Source organism: Salminus brasiliensis, chromosome 16 (assembly GCF_030463535.1).
Source record: "Salminus brasiliensis chromosome 16, fSalBra1.hap2, whole genome shotgun sequence".
In the NCBI taxonomy this organism is placed as follows: Eukaryota; Metazoa; Chordata; class Actinopteri; order Characiformes; family Bryconidae; genus Salminus; species Salminus brasiliensis.
Window position 1 is genome coordinate 36704804 of NC_132893.1, and position 17500 is coordinate 36722303.

General features: G+C 47.6%; 2 protein-coding genes across 4 annotated transcripts in view; one reads left to right on the forward strand and one right to left on the reverse strand.

The window, feature by feature from the left end:
• kdm2bb (lysine (K)-specific demethylase 2Bb) overlaps window positions 1–10069 on the forward strand; it is a 17650-nt gene extending 7581 nt beyond the window's left edge. Inside the window, exons 16-21 of one of the 2 annotated variants that reach the window (XM_072658310.1) lie at window positions 136–447; window positions 637–1268; window positions 1855–2018; window positions 7094–7255; window positions 8608–8826; window positions 9495–10069. In XM_072658310.1, the coding sequence (XP_072514411.1) occupies window positions 136–447; window positions 637–1268; window positions 1855–2018; window positions 7094–7255; window positions 8608–8826; window positions 9495–9676 (1671 nt within the window). In that variant the 3' untranslated portion in view covers window positions 9677–10069. The remainder of the gene's footprint in view (window positions 1–135; window positions 448–636; window positions 1269–1854; window positions 2019–7093; window positions 7256–8607; window positions 8827–9494) is intronic. The other variant, XM_072658311.1, reaches the window with a different exon arrangement.
• A 147-nt stretch (window positions 10070–10216) lies between these two features.
• Window positions 10217–17500, reverse strand: part of rnf34b (ring finger protein 34b) — a 28634-nt gene continuing 21350 nt past the window's right edge. For both annotated transcript variants that reach the window (XM_072659236.1, XM_072659237.1), the window contains exons 4-8: window positions 17316–17378; window positions 17032–17233; window positions 14998–15027; window positions 14556–14597; window positions 10217–14024 (exon numbers count right to left, since the gene is read on the reverse strand). In XM_072659236.1, the coding sequence (XP_072515337.1) occupies window positions 13834–14024; window positions 14556–14597; window positions 14998–15027; window positions 17032–17233; window positions 17316–17378 (528 nt within the window). In that variant the 3' untranslated portion in view covers window positions 10217–13833. The remainder of the gene's footprint in view (window positions 14025–14555; window positions 14598–14997; window positions 15028–17031; window positions 17234–17315; window positions 17379–17500) is intronic.

The following is a 17500-nucleotide window of genomic DNA, read 5'->3' on the forward strand; positions in this document are numbered from 1 at the left end:
TTGTTAAGTCCTGAACACAGACCAACACAGTTTAGTTAGGAGTCTAGAACCTGTAATACTGAACCTTGAATACTGAGGGTTCTGCAGTGTTCTGTTTAAGCCCAACTGTTTGTCTTTGTGTTCCCGGCTGTAAAGCAGAAGAGGGGTCCGGGCTTTAAATTCGCACCCACGCTCCCAGGTTCTCAGCCCAGGCCCCGTCCCCAACCGGATAAGCTAGACTCCAGCATAACCACGGAAATAACCTGCGACCCCTCCGCTGACCCCTCAGCATCAAAGCAGAAAACAGAGCCTGAAGACACGCCCATCAGCAAGCCTGATGATGCCAAGCAGAAGCCCCTCCCATTTGAGCTGATGCCCAAAGTGGAGGAGGAGGAGGAGGAGGAGGAGGCTGTGAAAAAGAAGAGGAAGTGCTGTAAGGACTCAGAGCCAGAGCCCAGCAGGAAGAAGGTCTGCTGAATAATTCATTCACTCCAACACACACTCTCTCACACACACACTCTCTCACACACACACTCACACACACGCACACACTCTGTTTCAGTAGTTAATGTTGGTTCTCTGCTGTGGTGTGTGAGGAGCGTCTGTATAAGGAGGGGGTCCGGAAGGAGAGCTGACCCTGTGCTGTCTGACCCTCAGAAGAAGATCTCCGATCCAGCCAAGCGAGTGAAAAGAGAGAGCGAGGAAGAGGAGGAGGGGCTGAGCGGTGAAGAGGAGGGAAGAGAAGAAGATAAAGCAGAAGACAGTGTTGGAGGAGGAGGAGGAGCCGGAGTCGACCACACCTCTGTTCCTCTAAACAGGACGTTGGTGCCACACAATAACAGCCAATTCCACAGTGAGGCAACCGCTGACCGACAGCTGAAGAGCCAGTCAAAGCCCAGGAGCAAACGACTGAAGCAGGAGCTCCAGAAGGGCGAGGGAAGATGGAGTGGTCAGGATGGAGCGCTGTCCGAGAGGCAGAGGGTCAGTGATGTCGGAAGTGCTTGCCTGGGCGACTGGCTGGGACCCCGAGATGAGCCTGAGGGGGAAGAGCCTCCAGTGAACAAGGGTCCGCCCCCAGCTGCTGCCACCTCCCAACACCAGCCCAAGTGTGCGCAGGTAGAACGGCACGTCATCAGGCCACCACCCATCTGCCCCCCACCGGACCGTCTCCCGCTGAACAATGGGCGGAGCCACATGATTGGCAGGGAAGAGTGGATGGGCGTGTTCAGTCACCTTCAGCACAGCGAGCTGTGTGTGTGTATGCGCGTCTGCAGGACATGGAACAGGTGGTGAGTCAGGCCTGGGACACACGCACACACACACACACGCACACACACACACACACACACACATGCATACACACCTTCTACAGAAGTGAAATTATAGTTCAGCTAAAAAATTGACCCCAGATGTTGTCGATCAGTGTGATCGATCGGTTCTTCAGTTATACACTGGAGCTTCGAGGCTAATGTAGCTAACTTAACGGAAGCTTGAACCACCAACCAGCACCGTGCTAAACGCATCATCATCTCACTCTCCTCAAGGTGTGTTTATCTCTAATAGACCTGACACTGTATGACTCACTGTTATCTAAAACCGTGGATCACTGTGTAAAAAGTGTGCTCATCAGTTACTGTCAGAAGAAGGAATGCTTTATAAATAAACAAATAAATAAACATTGACTAGAGGGGCTGTGCTGCAGATATCCAGCCCTACAGTACAGTGTACAGTTTAGCCCCCCTCAGAACACAGGACCCTCGTTCATCACAGGTTTCAGTAAAAGCAGGTGAGCCCACACCTGAACACCCATTCTCACATTAGTTCAGCTATGTCTGTCTGTCTGTCTGTCTGTCTGTGTGTCTCTCTCTCTCTCAGGTGCTGTGATAAGCGGCTGTGGAGCAGGATAGATCTGACCCGCTGTAAGTCCATCAGCCCTCTCATGCTGAGTGGAGTCATCCGCAGACAGCCGGTCTCTCTCAACCTCAGCTGGACCAACATCTCTAAGAAGCAGCTCGGCTGGCTACTCAACCGGCTTCCAGGTGAGTTACAGTTCAAATACGGTAACACTCACTACTGCACTCTGACCCTACTCACTACTGCACTCTGACCCTACTCACTACTGCACTCTGACCCCACTCACTACTGTACTCTGAACCCACTCACTACTGCACTCTAACCCCACTCACTACTGTACTGTACTCTGACCCTACTCACTACTGTACTCTGAACCCACTCACTACTGTACTGCACTCTGACCCCACTCACTACTGTACTGCACTCTGACCCTACTCACTACTGTACTGCACTCTGACCCTACTCACTACTGTACTCTGACCCTACTCACTACTGTACTGCACTCTGACCCCACTCACTACTGTACTGCACTCTGACCCCACTCACTACTGTACTGCACTCTGACCCTACTCACTACTGTACTGCACTCTGACCCTACTCACTACTGTACTCTGACCCTACTCACTACTGTACTGCACTCTGACCCCACTCACTACTGCACTCTGACCCCACTCACTACTGTACTCTGACCCTACTCACTACTGTACTGCACTCTGACCCTACTCACTACTGCACTCTGACCCCACTCACTACTGCACTCTGACCCTACTCACTACTGTACTCTGACCCTACTCACTACTGTACTGCACTCTGACCCCACTCACTACTGTACTGCACTCTGACCCTACTCACTACTGTACTGCACTCTGACCCTACTCACTACTGTACTCTGACCCTACTCACTACTGTACTGCACTCTGACCCCACTCACTACTGCACTCTGACCCCACTCACTACTGTACTCTGACCCTACTCACTACTGTACTGCACTCTGACCCTACTCACTACTGCACTCTGACCCCACTCACTACTGTACTGTACTCTGACCCTACTCACTACTGTACTGCACTCTGACCCTACTCACTACTGCACTCTGACCCCACTCACTACTGTACTCTGACCCTACTCACTAGTGTACTGTACTCTGACCCTACTCACTACTCTACTGCACTATGACCCTACTCACTACTGTACTCTGACCCTACTCACTACTGTACTGCACTCTGACCCCACTCACTACTGTACTCTGACCCTACTCACTACTGTACTCTGACCCTACTCACTACTGTACTGCACTCTGACCCCACTCACTACTGTACTGCACTCTGACCCTACTCACTACTGTACTGCACTCTGACCCCACTCACTACTGCACTCTGACCCCACTCACTACTGCACTCTGACCCCACTCACTACTGCACTCTGACCCCACTCATTACTGCACTCTGACCCCACTCACTACTGTACTCTGACCCTACTCACTACTGTACTGTACTCTGACCCTACTCACTACTGTACTGCACTCTGACCCTACTCACTACTGTACTCTGACCCTACTCACTACTGTACTGCACTCTGACCCCACTCACTACTGTACTCTGACCCTACTCACTACTGTACTCTGACCCTACTCACTACTGTACTCTGACCCTACTCACTACTGTACTGCACTCTGACCTTACTCACTACTGTACTGCACTCTGACCCCACTCACTACTGTACTCTGACCCTACTCACTACTGTACTGCACTCTGACCCCACTCACTACTGTACTCTGACCCTACTTACTACTGTACTCTGACCCTACTCACTACTGTACTCTGACCCTACTCACTACTGTACTGCACTCTGACCTTACTCACTACTGTACTGCACTCTGACCCCACTCACTACTGTACTCTGACCCCACTCACTACTGCACTCTGACCCCACTCACTACTGTACTGCACTCTGACCCCACACACTACTGTACTGGACTCTGACCCCACTCACTACTGCACCGCACTCTGACCCCACTCACTACTGCACTCTGACCCCACTCACTACTGTACTCTGACCCCACTCACTACTGCACTCTGACCCCACTCACTACTGTACTGTACTCTGACCCCACTCACTACTGCACCGCACTCTGACCCCACTCACTACTGCACTCTGACCCCACTCACTACTGTACTCTGACCCTACTCACTACTGTACTGCACTCTGACCCCACTCACTACTGTACTCTGACCCTACTCACTACTGTACTCTGACCCTACTCACTACTGTACTGCACTCTGACCTTACTCACTACTGTACTGCACTCTGACCCCACTCACTACTGTACTCTGACCCTACTCACTACTGTACTGCACTCTGACCCCACTCACTACTGTACTCTGACCCTACTTACTACTGTACTCTGACCCTACTCACTACTGTACTCTGACCCTACTCACTACTGTACTGCACTCTGACCTTACTCACTACTGTACTGCACTCTGACCCCACTCACTACTGTACTCTGACCCCACTCACTACTGCACTCTGACCCCACTCACTACTGTACTGCACTCTGACCCCACACACTACTGTACTGGACTCTGACCCCACTCACTACTGTACTGGACTCTGACCCCACTCACTACTGCACCGCACTCTGACCCCACTCACTACTGTACTCTGACCCCACTCACTACTGCACTCTGACCCCACTCACTACTGCACTCTGACCCCACTCACTACTGTACTGGACTCTGACCCCACTCACTACTGTACTCTGACCCCACTCACTACTGCACCGCACTCTGACCCCACTCACTACTGCACTCTGACCCCACTCACTACTGTACTCTGACCCCACTCACTACTGTACTGGACTCTGACCCCACTCACTACTGTACTCTGACCCCACTCACTACTGCACTCTGACCCCACTCACTACTGTACTCTGACCCCACTCACTACTGCACTGCACTCTGACCCCACTCACTACTGTACTGCACTCTGACCCCACTCACTACTGCACTCTGACCCCACTCACTACTGTACTGTACTCTGACCCTACTCACTACTGCACCGCACTCTGACCCCACTCACTACTGTACTGCACTCTGACCCCACTCACTACTGTACTCTGACCCCACTCACTACTGCACCGCACTCTGACCCCACTCACTACTGTACTGCACTCTAACCCCACTCACTACTGTACCGGACTCTGACCCCACTCACTACTGCACCGCACTCTGACCCCACTCACTAGTGCACTGCACTCTGACCCCACTCACTAGTGCACTGCACTCTGACCCCACTCACTAGTGCACTGCACTCTGACCCCACTCACTACTGTACTGCACTCTGACCCCACTCACTACTGCACTCTGACCCCACTCACTACTGTACTGTACTCTGACCCTACTCACTACTGTACTGTACTCTGACCCCACTCACTACTGTACTCTGACCCCACTCACTACTGCACTCTGACCCCACTCACTACTGTACTCTGACCCTACTCACTACTGTACTGCACTCTGACCCCACTCACTACTGTACTGCACTCTGACCCCACTCACTACTGCACTCTGACCCCACTCACTACTGTACTGCACTCTGACCCCACTCACTACTGTACTGCACTCTGACCCTACTCACTACTGTACTCTGACCCTACTCACTACTGTACTGCACTCTGACCCCACTCACTACTGCACTCTGACCCCACTCACTACTGTACTGCACTCTGACCCTACTCACTACTGCACTCTGACCCCACTCACTACTGTACTGTACTCTGACCCTACTCACTACTGTACTGCACTCTGACCCTACTCACTACTGCACTCTGACCCCACTCACTACTGTACTCTGACCCCACTCACTACTGTACTCTGACCCTACTCACTAGTGTACTGTACTCTGACCCTACTCACTACTGTACTGCACTCTGACCCTACTCACTACTGTACTGCACTCTGACCCCACTCACTACTGTACTCTGACCCCACTCACTACTGCACTCTGACCCCACTCACTACTGCACTCTGACCCCACTCATTACTGCACTCTGACCCCACTCACTACTGTACTCTGACCCTACTCACTAGTGTACTGTACTCTGACCCTACTCACTACTGTACTGCACTCTGACCCTACTCACTACTGTACTGCACTCTGACCCCACTCACTACTGCACTCTGACCCCACTCACTACTGTACTCTGACCCTACTCACTACTGTACTCTGACCCTACTCACTACTGTACTGCACTCTGACCTTACTCACTACTGTACTGCACTCTGACCCCACTCACTACTGTACTCTGACCCTACTCACTACTGTACTCTGACCCTACTCACTACTGTACTGCACTCTGACCTTACTCACTACTGTACTGCACTCTGACCCCACTCACTACTGTACTCTGACCCTACTCACTACTGTACTGCACTCTGACCCCACTCACTACTGTACTCTGACCCTACTTACTACTGTACTCTGACCCTACTCACTACTGTACTCTTACCCTACTCACTACTGTACTGCACTCTGACCTTACTCACTACTGTACTGCACTCTGACCCCACTCACTACTGTACTCTGACCCCACTCACTACTGCACTCTGACCCCACTCACTACTGTACTGCACTCTGACCCCACTCACTACTGTACTCTGACCCCACTCACTACTATACTCTGACCCCACTCACTACTGCACTCTAACCCCACTCACTACTGTACTGTACTCTGACCCCACTCACTACTGTACTGTACTCTGACCCCACTCACTACTGCACTGCACTCTGACCCCACTCACTACTGTACTCTGACCCTACTCACTACTGTACTCTGACCCCACTCACTACTGCACTCTGACCCTACTCACTACTGTACTGTACTCTGACCCCACTCACTACTGCACTGCACTCTGACCCCACTCACTACTGTACTCTGACCCTACTCACTACTGTACTCTGACCCTACTCACTACTGCACTCTGACCCCACTCACTACTGTACTGTACTCTGACCCCACTCACTACTGCACTGCACTCTGACCATCACACTATAGGAGCTATACTGACCTGTGTGTACTGTACTGCACTCTGACCCCACTCACTACTGTACTGCACTCTGACCATCACACTATAGGAGCTATACTGACCTGTGTGTACTGTACTGTATTACACTGTAATATGTCTTGCTATACTACAGCATCAGCCACCATATTCACTGTATGTGTGTGTGTGTGTGTGTGTATGTATGTGTGTGTTAGGCCTGAGGGAGCTGCAGTTAGCTGGTTGTTCCTGGGTTGCTGTTTCTGCTCTGTGCTCCTCCTCCTGCCCTCTCCTGCGGACACTTGACCTGCAGTGGGTGGAGGGACTGAAGGACCAGCAGATCACTGACCTGCTGTCCCCACCATCAGACTACAGACCAGGTAACACACACACACACACACTATATATATATATATATATATATATATAATACACAGCATATATATATACAGTGGGGAAAAAAGTATTTAGTCAGTCACCAGTTGTGCAAGTTCTCCCACTTAAAAAGATGAGAGGCTGTAATTGACATCATAGGTAGATCTCAACTATGAGAGACAAAATGAGAAATATAATTCTGAAAATCACATTGTCTGATTTATAAAGAATTTATTTGCAAATAATGGTGGAAAATAAGTATTTGGTCAATAACAAAAGTTCATCTCAATACTGTTATATATCCTTTGTTGGCAATGACAGAGGTCAAACGTTTTCTGTAAGTCTTCACAAGGTTGGCTCACACCGTTGCTGGTATGTTGGCCCATTCCTCCATGCAGATCTCCTCTAGAGCAGTGATGTTTTGGGGTTGTCGGCAGCAACACGGACTTTCAACTCCCTCCAAAGGTTTTCTATGGGGTTGAGATCTGGAGACTGGCTAGGCCACTCCAGGACCTTGAAATGCTTCTTATGAAGCCACTCCTTTGTTGCCCTTAAGTGGGAGAACTTGCACAATTGGTGACTGACTAAATACTTGATATTGTATATATACTAAATACTGTATAATACATAGAGGTCCTGAGCAGCTGTATCACCTGGTTCCGGAATTGCAATGCCTCAGACCGCAAGACCCCACAGCGAAGAGTGAGGACAGCTGAGAACATCATAGGGGTCTTTCTCCCCTCTGTCACAGACATTCACACCACACACTGCACCCTTAACCTCCACCCCCACCCCCACGACCCATGACATTTAATCTGTCTGCATCCTGTTTATCTTATTTATACATTCCACACTTTACCTCAGTGCTGAGTTTCATGTGTGTTATAAGCTGTCTGCATAGAACGTCACAGCATGTTAAATATCTATGTACCTATGTTACCTCTACTCAGAATTGAGTCATATTTATTATTTATTGTAGTGTCCTGCACGTCACACTTTCTGCAGTCTGTCTTGTACTGTTTTGTTGTTCTCGTTTTGTTCCATGTGGCACCTTGTTCTGGAGAAAACGTCATCTCATTTCACTGTACTGTACAGAGCTGAAATCACAATAAAAGCCTCCTGACTTGACTAGAATTCACATCGCCCCCCAGTGGAGGAACTGTGTAGCGGCATTAATCTGAACCTGAGAGAACATTATCTATAGGCAGCTTTAGAAAATATGGACTTCATTTAGGCTGATCTGTGACCTGCACTGAACTAATCAATCAATCAATCAAGTCAGATTTTATTGGTATTTATTGTCACACTGACTGCGTTAAACACACACACTAACCGGGCTCCTCCCTCTGGTCTGCAGGTCAGCAGGACTGCAGCAGTAAGTTGTGTAAGGTGGAGGATCTGAGTCTGGCTGGTCTGGACATCACTGACCACTCCCTTCGCCTCCTCATCAAACACCTCCCTTCCCTGACCCGACTGGACCTCAGCTACTGTAACCACATCACTGACCACAGTATCAACATCATCACTGCAGCTGGAACCAGCAGCAGAGATACACTCACACACATCAACCTGTCAGGCAAGTACATACACATACAACTCTGTATGTCCAAATGTTTGTGGACACCCCTTCTAATAGATGTGTTCAGCTACTTTAAGCTGCACCCATTGCTGACACAGATGTGCAAATGCACACACACAGCTTGTCTAGTCCCTATAGAGAGGAAGTACTGCCAATAGAATAGGACTCTCTGGAGCAGATCAACATCATGACCCTATTGGCTCCATGCTGCCTAATGCCAGGTGTGGGCTAGAGGGGTATAAAGCCCCCCAGCATTGTGGAGCAGTGGAGGAGCTGTGTTCTCTGGAATGATGGTGGAGGAGCTCCATCCAGTACTTTTGGGATGATGATGTGGAGTGATGATCATCATCCAACATCCTGACCTCACTAACACTCTTGTTGCTGAATGCAATCAAATCCTCTAAGATCTAGTAGAAAGTCTTCTTCTCTGGACAGTAGAGACAGTTACTCCAACAGAAGCAGGGTCAGCTCTTTAATACTCTTGATTTCAGAAGAAACAGTCAATGAGCAGGTGTCCCAATACTTCTGTCCATATAGTGTAAACAAAACACAACTAAGTGTATTACTGTGTTTTTCCTGTACAGTTAATAGTAGTATGTTTGTGATGTGTGTGTGTGTGTGTGTGTGTGTGTGTATGTGTGTGTATGTGTGTTTCTCTGCTGCAGTGTGTCACCGGGTGACTGATGTGTCTCTGGTGTATTTTAAACGGTGCGGCAGCATCAGCTCCATCGATCTGCGCTCCTGCAGTCAGGTGACTCGGCAGGCCTGCGAGCGCTTCATCGCTGAGATGTCAGTCAGCGTCCAGTTCGCCCTGACCAGCGACAAACTGCTGACCAGGGTCAGCTAGCCTCCAGCAGGGACCACCAACACGGACTGCCCCGGGCTGTAGTCAGGGCGGCAGGGGGAACTTTATCGTCCAGTTTTTCAGAGGGACTCGCTCTGCTGCAGGGTGAGGGTCAGTTTTCTATCTGAAAGTTGTTTTTATGTTGTTGTTGTTTATGTGCGCTTTTAGATCCACTGCTGAGCAGAACGGACAGTTTATTTCCAGCAGACGTCCACGCTGTCCACAGTGGCAGCAGCAGTGGCTCACGGTCAGCGTTTTATACCATCCTTTAAGACCTGCAGTCTGACCTACAGGTGAACTCTGTGCTGTAAACTCTACTGATCTGTCTGCTCTGATGTGTGTATCTGAAGAGAAGCTGTTTGTTTAACCTGAATAAATCCAGTTATTTTTCCTACACTGAGTTCTGCTCTCATTTACCTCCACTATCTGGACAAAAGTATTGGGACATGTGCTTATTCACTGCTTCTTCTGAAATCAAGGGTATTAAACACAGGCAGCGGTGAAGAGCTCAGCAGTGTGAAGTAGGAAAATAAGAAAACCCTGTTTCAGTTCAAGGTTCCATATTTTATTAAACGTATTAAATCATCTTCAGAATTAGCAAAGTAAAAAGTTCTAAAATACAAAGACCACGCCCCCAAAAATCTGTCGTTAGTATGGAATACATTTAGGTTCTTGTTAGAAGTGTGTGTTCATTATCTGCTCTGATCATCTCCTGCCAGTGACATCTTTTAGAAATAGCAGCATTAAACACACACACACACACACACACACACACACACACAGGATGTAAACACTGAGCTGACCTGTTTCACTTAGCAGGTTTATTTTCAGCTCCAAGTTTTAAGCAGTTGCTATGCTACTCCAAATGGTTGCTATGGTATCACATGTGGTTGCTAGGATTGAGCTTGTTGTATTTTATTGGTATCCTCATTAAACCGCAGCTGTCCAAACGCTGGCTCTGTCATCAGGAGTTCACAGGTTCTGTGCCAGCCTTCATCCTCCCAGCACTGGTAGCATTGTGTAATGGGGGGTTCTAGATAGTGGGGGAATTGTGCGATGGGGGGTGGTTCTAGATAGTGGGGTAACTTGTGTGATTGGGCAGGACTGGAAGGACTAAACTGGGGAGGGAGGGTTTACAGGCCTGCTATTCCCAAACAGACTGAGCATCACAGAGTGGGAGAAATGTCACTGTCCTGAGAACTGCAGCATGAGTTACCCTCAATCAGAGTCATAATAATAATAATATAAATAATAAAACAACAATAATACAGTCTGAATTACAACCTAAACTTTAAACATTCAGAACTACACTTATGATATTTAATATTTAAAAATAGACCTGGTTTTTAGACTGTATTCTTGTCTGCAGGTCAGACAGTGTAGAGTAAAACACAGGTGGATGGTGTGTGTGTGTGTGTGTGTGTGTGTGTGTGTGTGTGTGTGTGTGTGTGCATGCCTTCAGTTCACACAGAGGACCCACCGACCATATGCTCAACCTAAACCACTAAATACAGTCAGAAACAATATTATTTTGAGATATTATGAATCCACACCTTTATAGAAAAACGGGTGATTTACTGTACAGTGAGACTGAGATCAGATCTAAGACACAGACAGAACAGAGTGTACAGAGTTACTCGATACAACGCTGGAAAAATATTAATATCAAAAACATTCACAAGGAAATCAAATACAGACAAACAAAAGTAGAGAAAAGGTGGAGTCCGTTAATTATTGGGGGTACGGTCCAATAATAAAAGGGGGTGGAGTCCGTTAATCATTGGGGGTACGGTCCAATAATAAAAGGGGGTGGAGTCCGTTAACTAGAGGGGGTACGATCCAATAATAAAAGGGGGTGGAGTCCGTTAATTAGAGGGGGTACGGTCCAATAATAAAAGGGGGTGGAGTCCGTTAATTAGAGGGGGTACGGTCCAATAATAAAAGGGGGTGGAGTCCGTTAATTATTGGGGGTACGGTCCAATAATAAAAGGGGGTGGAGTCCGTTAATTAGAGGGGGTACGGTCCAATAATAAAAGGGGGTGGAGTCCGTTAATTAGAGGGGGTACGGTTCAATAATAAAAGGGGGTGGAGTCCGTTAATTAGAGGGGGTACGGTCCAATAATAAAAGGGGGTGGAGTCCGTTAATTAGAGGGGGTACGGTCCAATAATAAAAGGGGGTGGAGTCCGTTAATTAGAGGGGGTACGGTCCAATAATGGAGGCGGAAACCAAACACAGGCTGATTTGATGATGACCAGAATCATCTGATTCAAACAGGAACAGAAAAACTTCCTGAGCTTCTGGAGCCGCAGGTGTTCCACACTGCAGCAGAACTCAACCGAACTACACGGAATAGAACACTAGAGGGCGCTGTGTTAGAGTAATTAATACATTTATAGATTCTGTTTTTTCAGAACAGCAGAAAATGTTTCCACTCTGCTAAATTTCAGAGATTCAGCTTCAGTTTCTTTAATCATCAGAAATAAAACATCTGAACCACTTCACTCAGTCAGCCACAGTAACGCCAACCAATCAGCACGCAGCCACAGTAACGCCAACCAATCAGCACGCAGCCGCAGTATGTTGACTGACTCTACTGGTGAAGGAGCCCTCTGCTGTTTTTTTTGGTGTGATGATGAACAGGAAGTGGTTCCTCTGTTACTTGGTACAGGTGTGCTGAGACTCAGCTGTGGAACCTCTGAGGGTTCTAGACTGAACAGTAAAACACTGATCTGTGGAACAACGATGGAGAAATCGAAGCAGCTGGGAGAACGCAGATCAAGCTGCCGGAGCTTAAAGCGACAGTTCAGTCTCACCTTACAGCCCAGACAGGCTCTTCTTTAGCTTTAGCACTAGAGAACCTTTTGTACGCCAATTAGCACAGGAGCTAACTACACTGCTAAATCCTCACACTGCAGTTTAACAACCATGAGGTGGTTTGAGGAGAGTCAGTTAGCACCATGCTAATTGGTGTACATGAAGTTCTCTTCAGTGCTAAAGCTAAAGCCGCAACATGGACTAGCGCCTCCCTCTGGCTCAGTGGTGCTACAGCGCTGTCTGTGGTAGTGTGACGTGTGAGCTGGTGTGATCGGGTCTGGCTGCAGTGACATTTTATTGGGAACAGTAACTGCTGGCGTCAGTCCCGCTATGGATGATTAGCGTTGTTCAGCCACCGCTCACACATAAACATAAATCATCTCCAACTCTGGATTAATGACTGAACCTCTCCCATCTGGGTCACACTCACACCCCGGGTCAGTACGAGTCACTCTACGAAACAGGAGCCATTTGCATTGATGAAGCTCAAAAGCTTCCCCCGAGTTTAAAGCTGTTACTGAAAGAAAGAGAATGTTTGGTAAACAGTAACATATTAATATTAATAATTATTCATCAGTACTGACACATCTTTCTGTATTGACCAACATTTATCATTTTTTTATTTAAAATAATTGACATTGTATTTAATAAATACAAAATAATAATAGGCTTAATATCTATAGGATTATTAATTCAATATAAATTCTAAATATAGGGTTCATTTATTCAAAATAATAACATATGATTTGTGTCCCTCAGTTTAAGGAACCGCTCAGTCCCACTAACGTGATGTTCGTCAATATGGTAGCTTTAACAGACATCACAAAGACACCCCCAACACCCACCCCACCCCCAACCCCACCCAGTCACGCAAAACAGAGGGAATTGTTTTTTTAAGATTTCTACACCATTAATGCAGCCAGTTCAGGCGTTTTATTGTGAACATGGTTCCGACGTCTGAATAACGTTTGAATGTGTGTGTGTGTGTGTGTGTGTGTGTGTGTGTGGGGGGGGGGGGGGGGGGGGGGTGTTTTAGAGGATGGAAATGTTTCATGTTGAGGAAGTTGAAGACTTTGCTGTAAAAGCTGCAGCGTGGTAATGGGACCCACTTCGTAGAATAGCTCACACACCCACACACCCCAGGTCTGTACACACCCTCACACCCCGGGTCACTCACACAGTCACACTCGTGACACTCGGGGTCGTAGCGAGAGTGAAACATGAAACGTTTGCATTCTGATCGTCAGAGGCGCTCTTCTAGCAGCAGTCCTGAAGGGGGCCCCTCTGAGCCACTCGCTGCCCCAACGGCCCGAGCAGTGTAAGCATGAGTGTGTTACGGTATGTGTTAGGACTTGAAGACGTGCACGGCTCGGACGACGTACTGCCTGCAGATCGGACACTCGTTCATCCTCTTCCCACACTTGGTGCAGGTGACCATGTGACCACATTCCAGCAGGACACAGTCGATCACAGCGTCCATACAGATACGGCACAGGTTCTCATCCACAGAGCCCAGTGGAGCCACGGAACCAGCATCTGCGCGTGCACACACACACACACACACACAATAATAATAATAATAATAATAATAGTAGGATGAGTGGGCAGAGCATAACTGTGCTAGGCTGAGTGCACGGGACTAAATTGGTAGGGTGAGTGGGCGGGGTTGTAACTGCAGTAAGCTGAGTGGGTGGGGCTAAATTGCAGAGCTGGAAGTGTTGTCAAAAACAGTAGTTCAGCCCCCCCCCCACTAAGGGAGAGGACAACAGGTCAGTAGGGGGGTCAGTGAGCTGGACAGTCTTCATTAGGTTTATTAAAAGCCTGCTGTAATCAAATGAGCTGAGGGAGCGTCTGGACCGGCTCCAAAGAGACACTCTCGGACACTGGGAGAACTCACCAAATCAGCAGCCTTTATAGCAGCACTTGGCCCTCAGCCAGGCTCAACCTATACAGCTCTACACACAGTCATATTATAAATACATTACGCACGCACACACACACACACACACACACACACACACACACACACACACACACCATGCAATGCGGCGGGTCAGGTGTTCTTACCTGCAGCTCCTCCGTCACATACGGGGGGAGGATAGGCCACGACTGCAGTGAGAAACACAGCGAAGCAGAATTCAAACAGAACACACTCAGAACACTCAGAACAGTGCTGTCCCTCACTGCTGTCCCTCAGTGCTGTCCCTCAGTGCTGTCCCTCAGTGCTCAGTGAAATCACAATAAAAGCCTCCTGACTAGACTTGACTTGAGTTGAGTTCCCCTCCCCCGGTTCTAAAGGTTCTCAGATCAAAGCATTAATTTAGCGTCAAAATTCCAATAAAATTTACACTATGATCCCACTGTTACTATAGACATCTGTCCTGCTCAGATAAAAGAAAAGCCCAGTCATTACAGCGTTAAAGCTGAAGAACCGAGCGGGTTCTGGTTGATTTGGATTTGGGGTGTGAAGAACAGCAGAGAGAACTCTGTAGCTGTTAGAAACACTTACCTGCAGTGATGTTGCTGCTCACATTCTCCACTGTGAAGAAAAACAGGAAATAAAGATGGTTAGCATTATTTCACCAAACCCCCCCCAACACCACCCTAACACCACCCCCGCCAACACCAACCCCAACACAACTCTAACCCTCCTGATGCCTGAGACACGGTTCTACCAGAGTTCTGAGAAGAGTTCGGCTCTAGAACCTGCTTTTAAAATCAGATCATTAAAATGGTGGAGGGATACATGCTGCAGGGTGTAGTGCAGCTACAGAAAGTAGTCCCTGAAGAGAACTGCATTAGTTCAGATTCTCTATTCACTATGTTACCTTCATCATCATCATCATCATCATCCCATATACAGTTGTGTTCAAAATAATAGCAGTGTGTTTAAAAACATTAGTAAAGCAGAAAGTCTTTATAGTAGTTTTTATTTCCATGCATTGGGAACGTTACATACTGTTTTCCAAATCAAAACATGAAGAAATGTATATAATTTTTAACTACTTTACAGAAAATAACAAAACATGAAAATTGGACTGTTCAAAAAAATAGCAGTGTCTGCATTTGTCTTTACAAACTCAAAATATGTACTCTTTTTTAGGATTTAGCATTTCTGATAATCACTAGCCTAATATTTAGTTGAATAACCACAGTTTTTTTTAGAACTGCTTCACATCTGTGTTGCATAGAGTCAACCAACTTCTGGCACCTGTCAACTGGTATTTCAGCCCAGGATGCTTTGACTACATCCCACAATTCATTTGCATTTCTTGGTTTTGCTTCAGAAACGGCATCTTTGATGTCACCCCACAAGTTTTCAATATTAAGGTCCGGGGATTGGGCTGGCCACTCCATAGCCTCAATTTTGTTGGACTGGAACCAAGATTTAGCTCATTTACTGGTGTGTTTAGGGTGGCTGTCTTGTTGAAACACCCATTTCAAGGGCATTTCCTCTTCAGCATAAGGCGACATGACCTGTTCAAGTATTCTGATATATGCAAACTGGTCCATGATCCCTGGTATGCAGTAAATAGGCCCAGCACCATAGTAAGAGAAACATGCCACACCATGCTTCACTGTCTTCAGAGTGTACTGTGGCTTGAATTCAGATTTTGGGGGTCGTCTGACAAACTGTCTGTGGCCCTTGGACCCAAAAAGAACAATTTTACTTTCATCAGTCCACCATATGTTTCTCCATTTCTCTTTAGGCCAGTGGAGGTGTTCTTTGGCAAATTGCATCCGCTTCAGTACATGTCTTTTTTTAACAGTGGGACTTTGCGGGAACTTCTTGCTAATAGATGAGCTTCACACAGGCGTCTTCTAACTGTCCCAGTACTCACAGGTAACTTGAGACTGTCTTTGATCATCCTGGAGCTGATCATTGGTTGAGCCTTTGCCATTCGGGCTATTCTTCGATCCATTCAAATGGTTTTCTTCCACGTCTCTCTGGTTTTGCTCTCCATTTTAAAGCACTGGAGATCTTTTTGACTGAACAGCCTGTTATTGTCTGCACTTCTTTATAAGTTTTACCCTCTCCAATCAACTTTTTAATCAAAGTTCGCTGTTCTTCTGAACAATGTCTCGAACGACTCATAGTTCTCAGGCTTTCAAGGAAAAATGCATGTACAGCATGTGCTGGCTTCACCCTTAAATAAGGGCTGCCTGATTGACACCTGTTTCCTCACAGAATGATTGACCTCACTAATTGAACTCCATGCTGCTATTATTTTGAACACACCCCTTTCAATTAATTATTCAAATACACAGACTCAAGAGCACGTATATCATGAATGCTGAGTCTGTTGGTTTTCTAAGAATCTACTGCACCAACTGGTACATTGTTTGTCATGTGGTAATATAATTTATACCACAAACAGTGATTGTGTGGTTAGTCATATTGGACTGCTATTATTTTGAACACAACTGTAGAACTCAGAAGACTCGTGGAGCAAGCCCCCCCTCTTACTAAACACCTCACTAAACACCTAAACACTAAGTGGGGGGGGGGGGTAGTGGGTGCTGGAGATGGGGGTGAACATACTGGATCTGCGGTTGAGTTGGTTCTCCCGGTACAGCCGGTGCACTCGCTCCACCAGCTCCCACTTCTCACAGCATCCCGAGAAATTCACAAAGTTCCGTGCCAGGATCTCCTTCAGCTGCCGGACCGTCAGAGCCTCGATATCCTCCTCACGGGCCAGATCAGAGAGAGAGGCCCGCGCACGCCGCTGCACCACGGGACTGGACTGTACACACATACACACACACACCAGTTATGGAGTGTTCACCACAGCAGATATGCTGGGTTCCCGTCCTGGGTTAACTCACCTCTAGTAAACGTTCACTGGGTTCCAGGGTCAGCAGAGAGACGGACAGATTATCCCCCTGTTCCTGATAACGAACACACACACACACACACACACACATACACACACACACACACTCATCATCACCACTGTTTGAGTCTCTACTACATTCTTACATGATCATCAAATCCACACTAACCTGCTGCA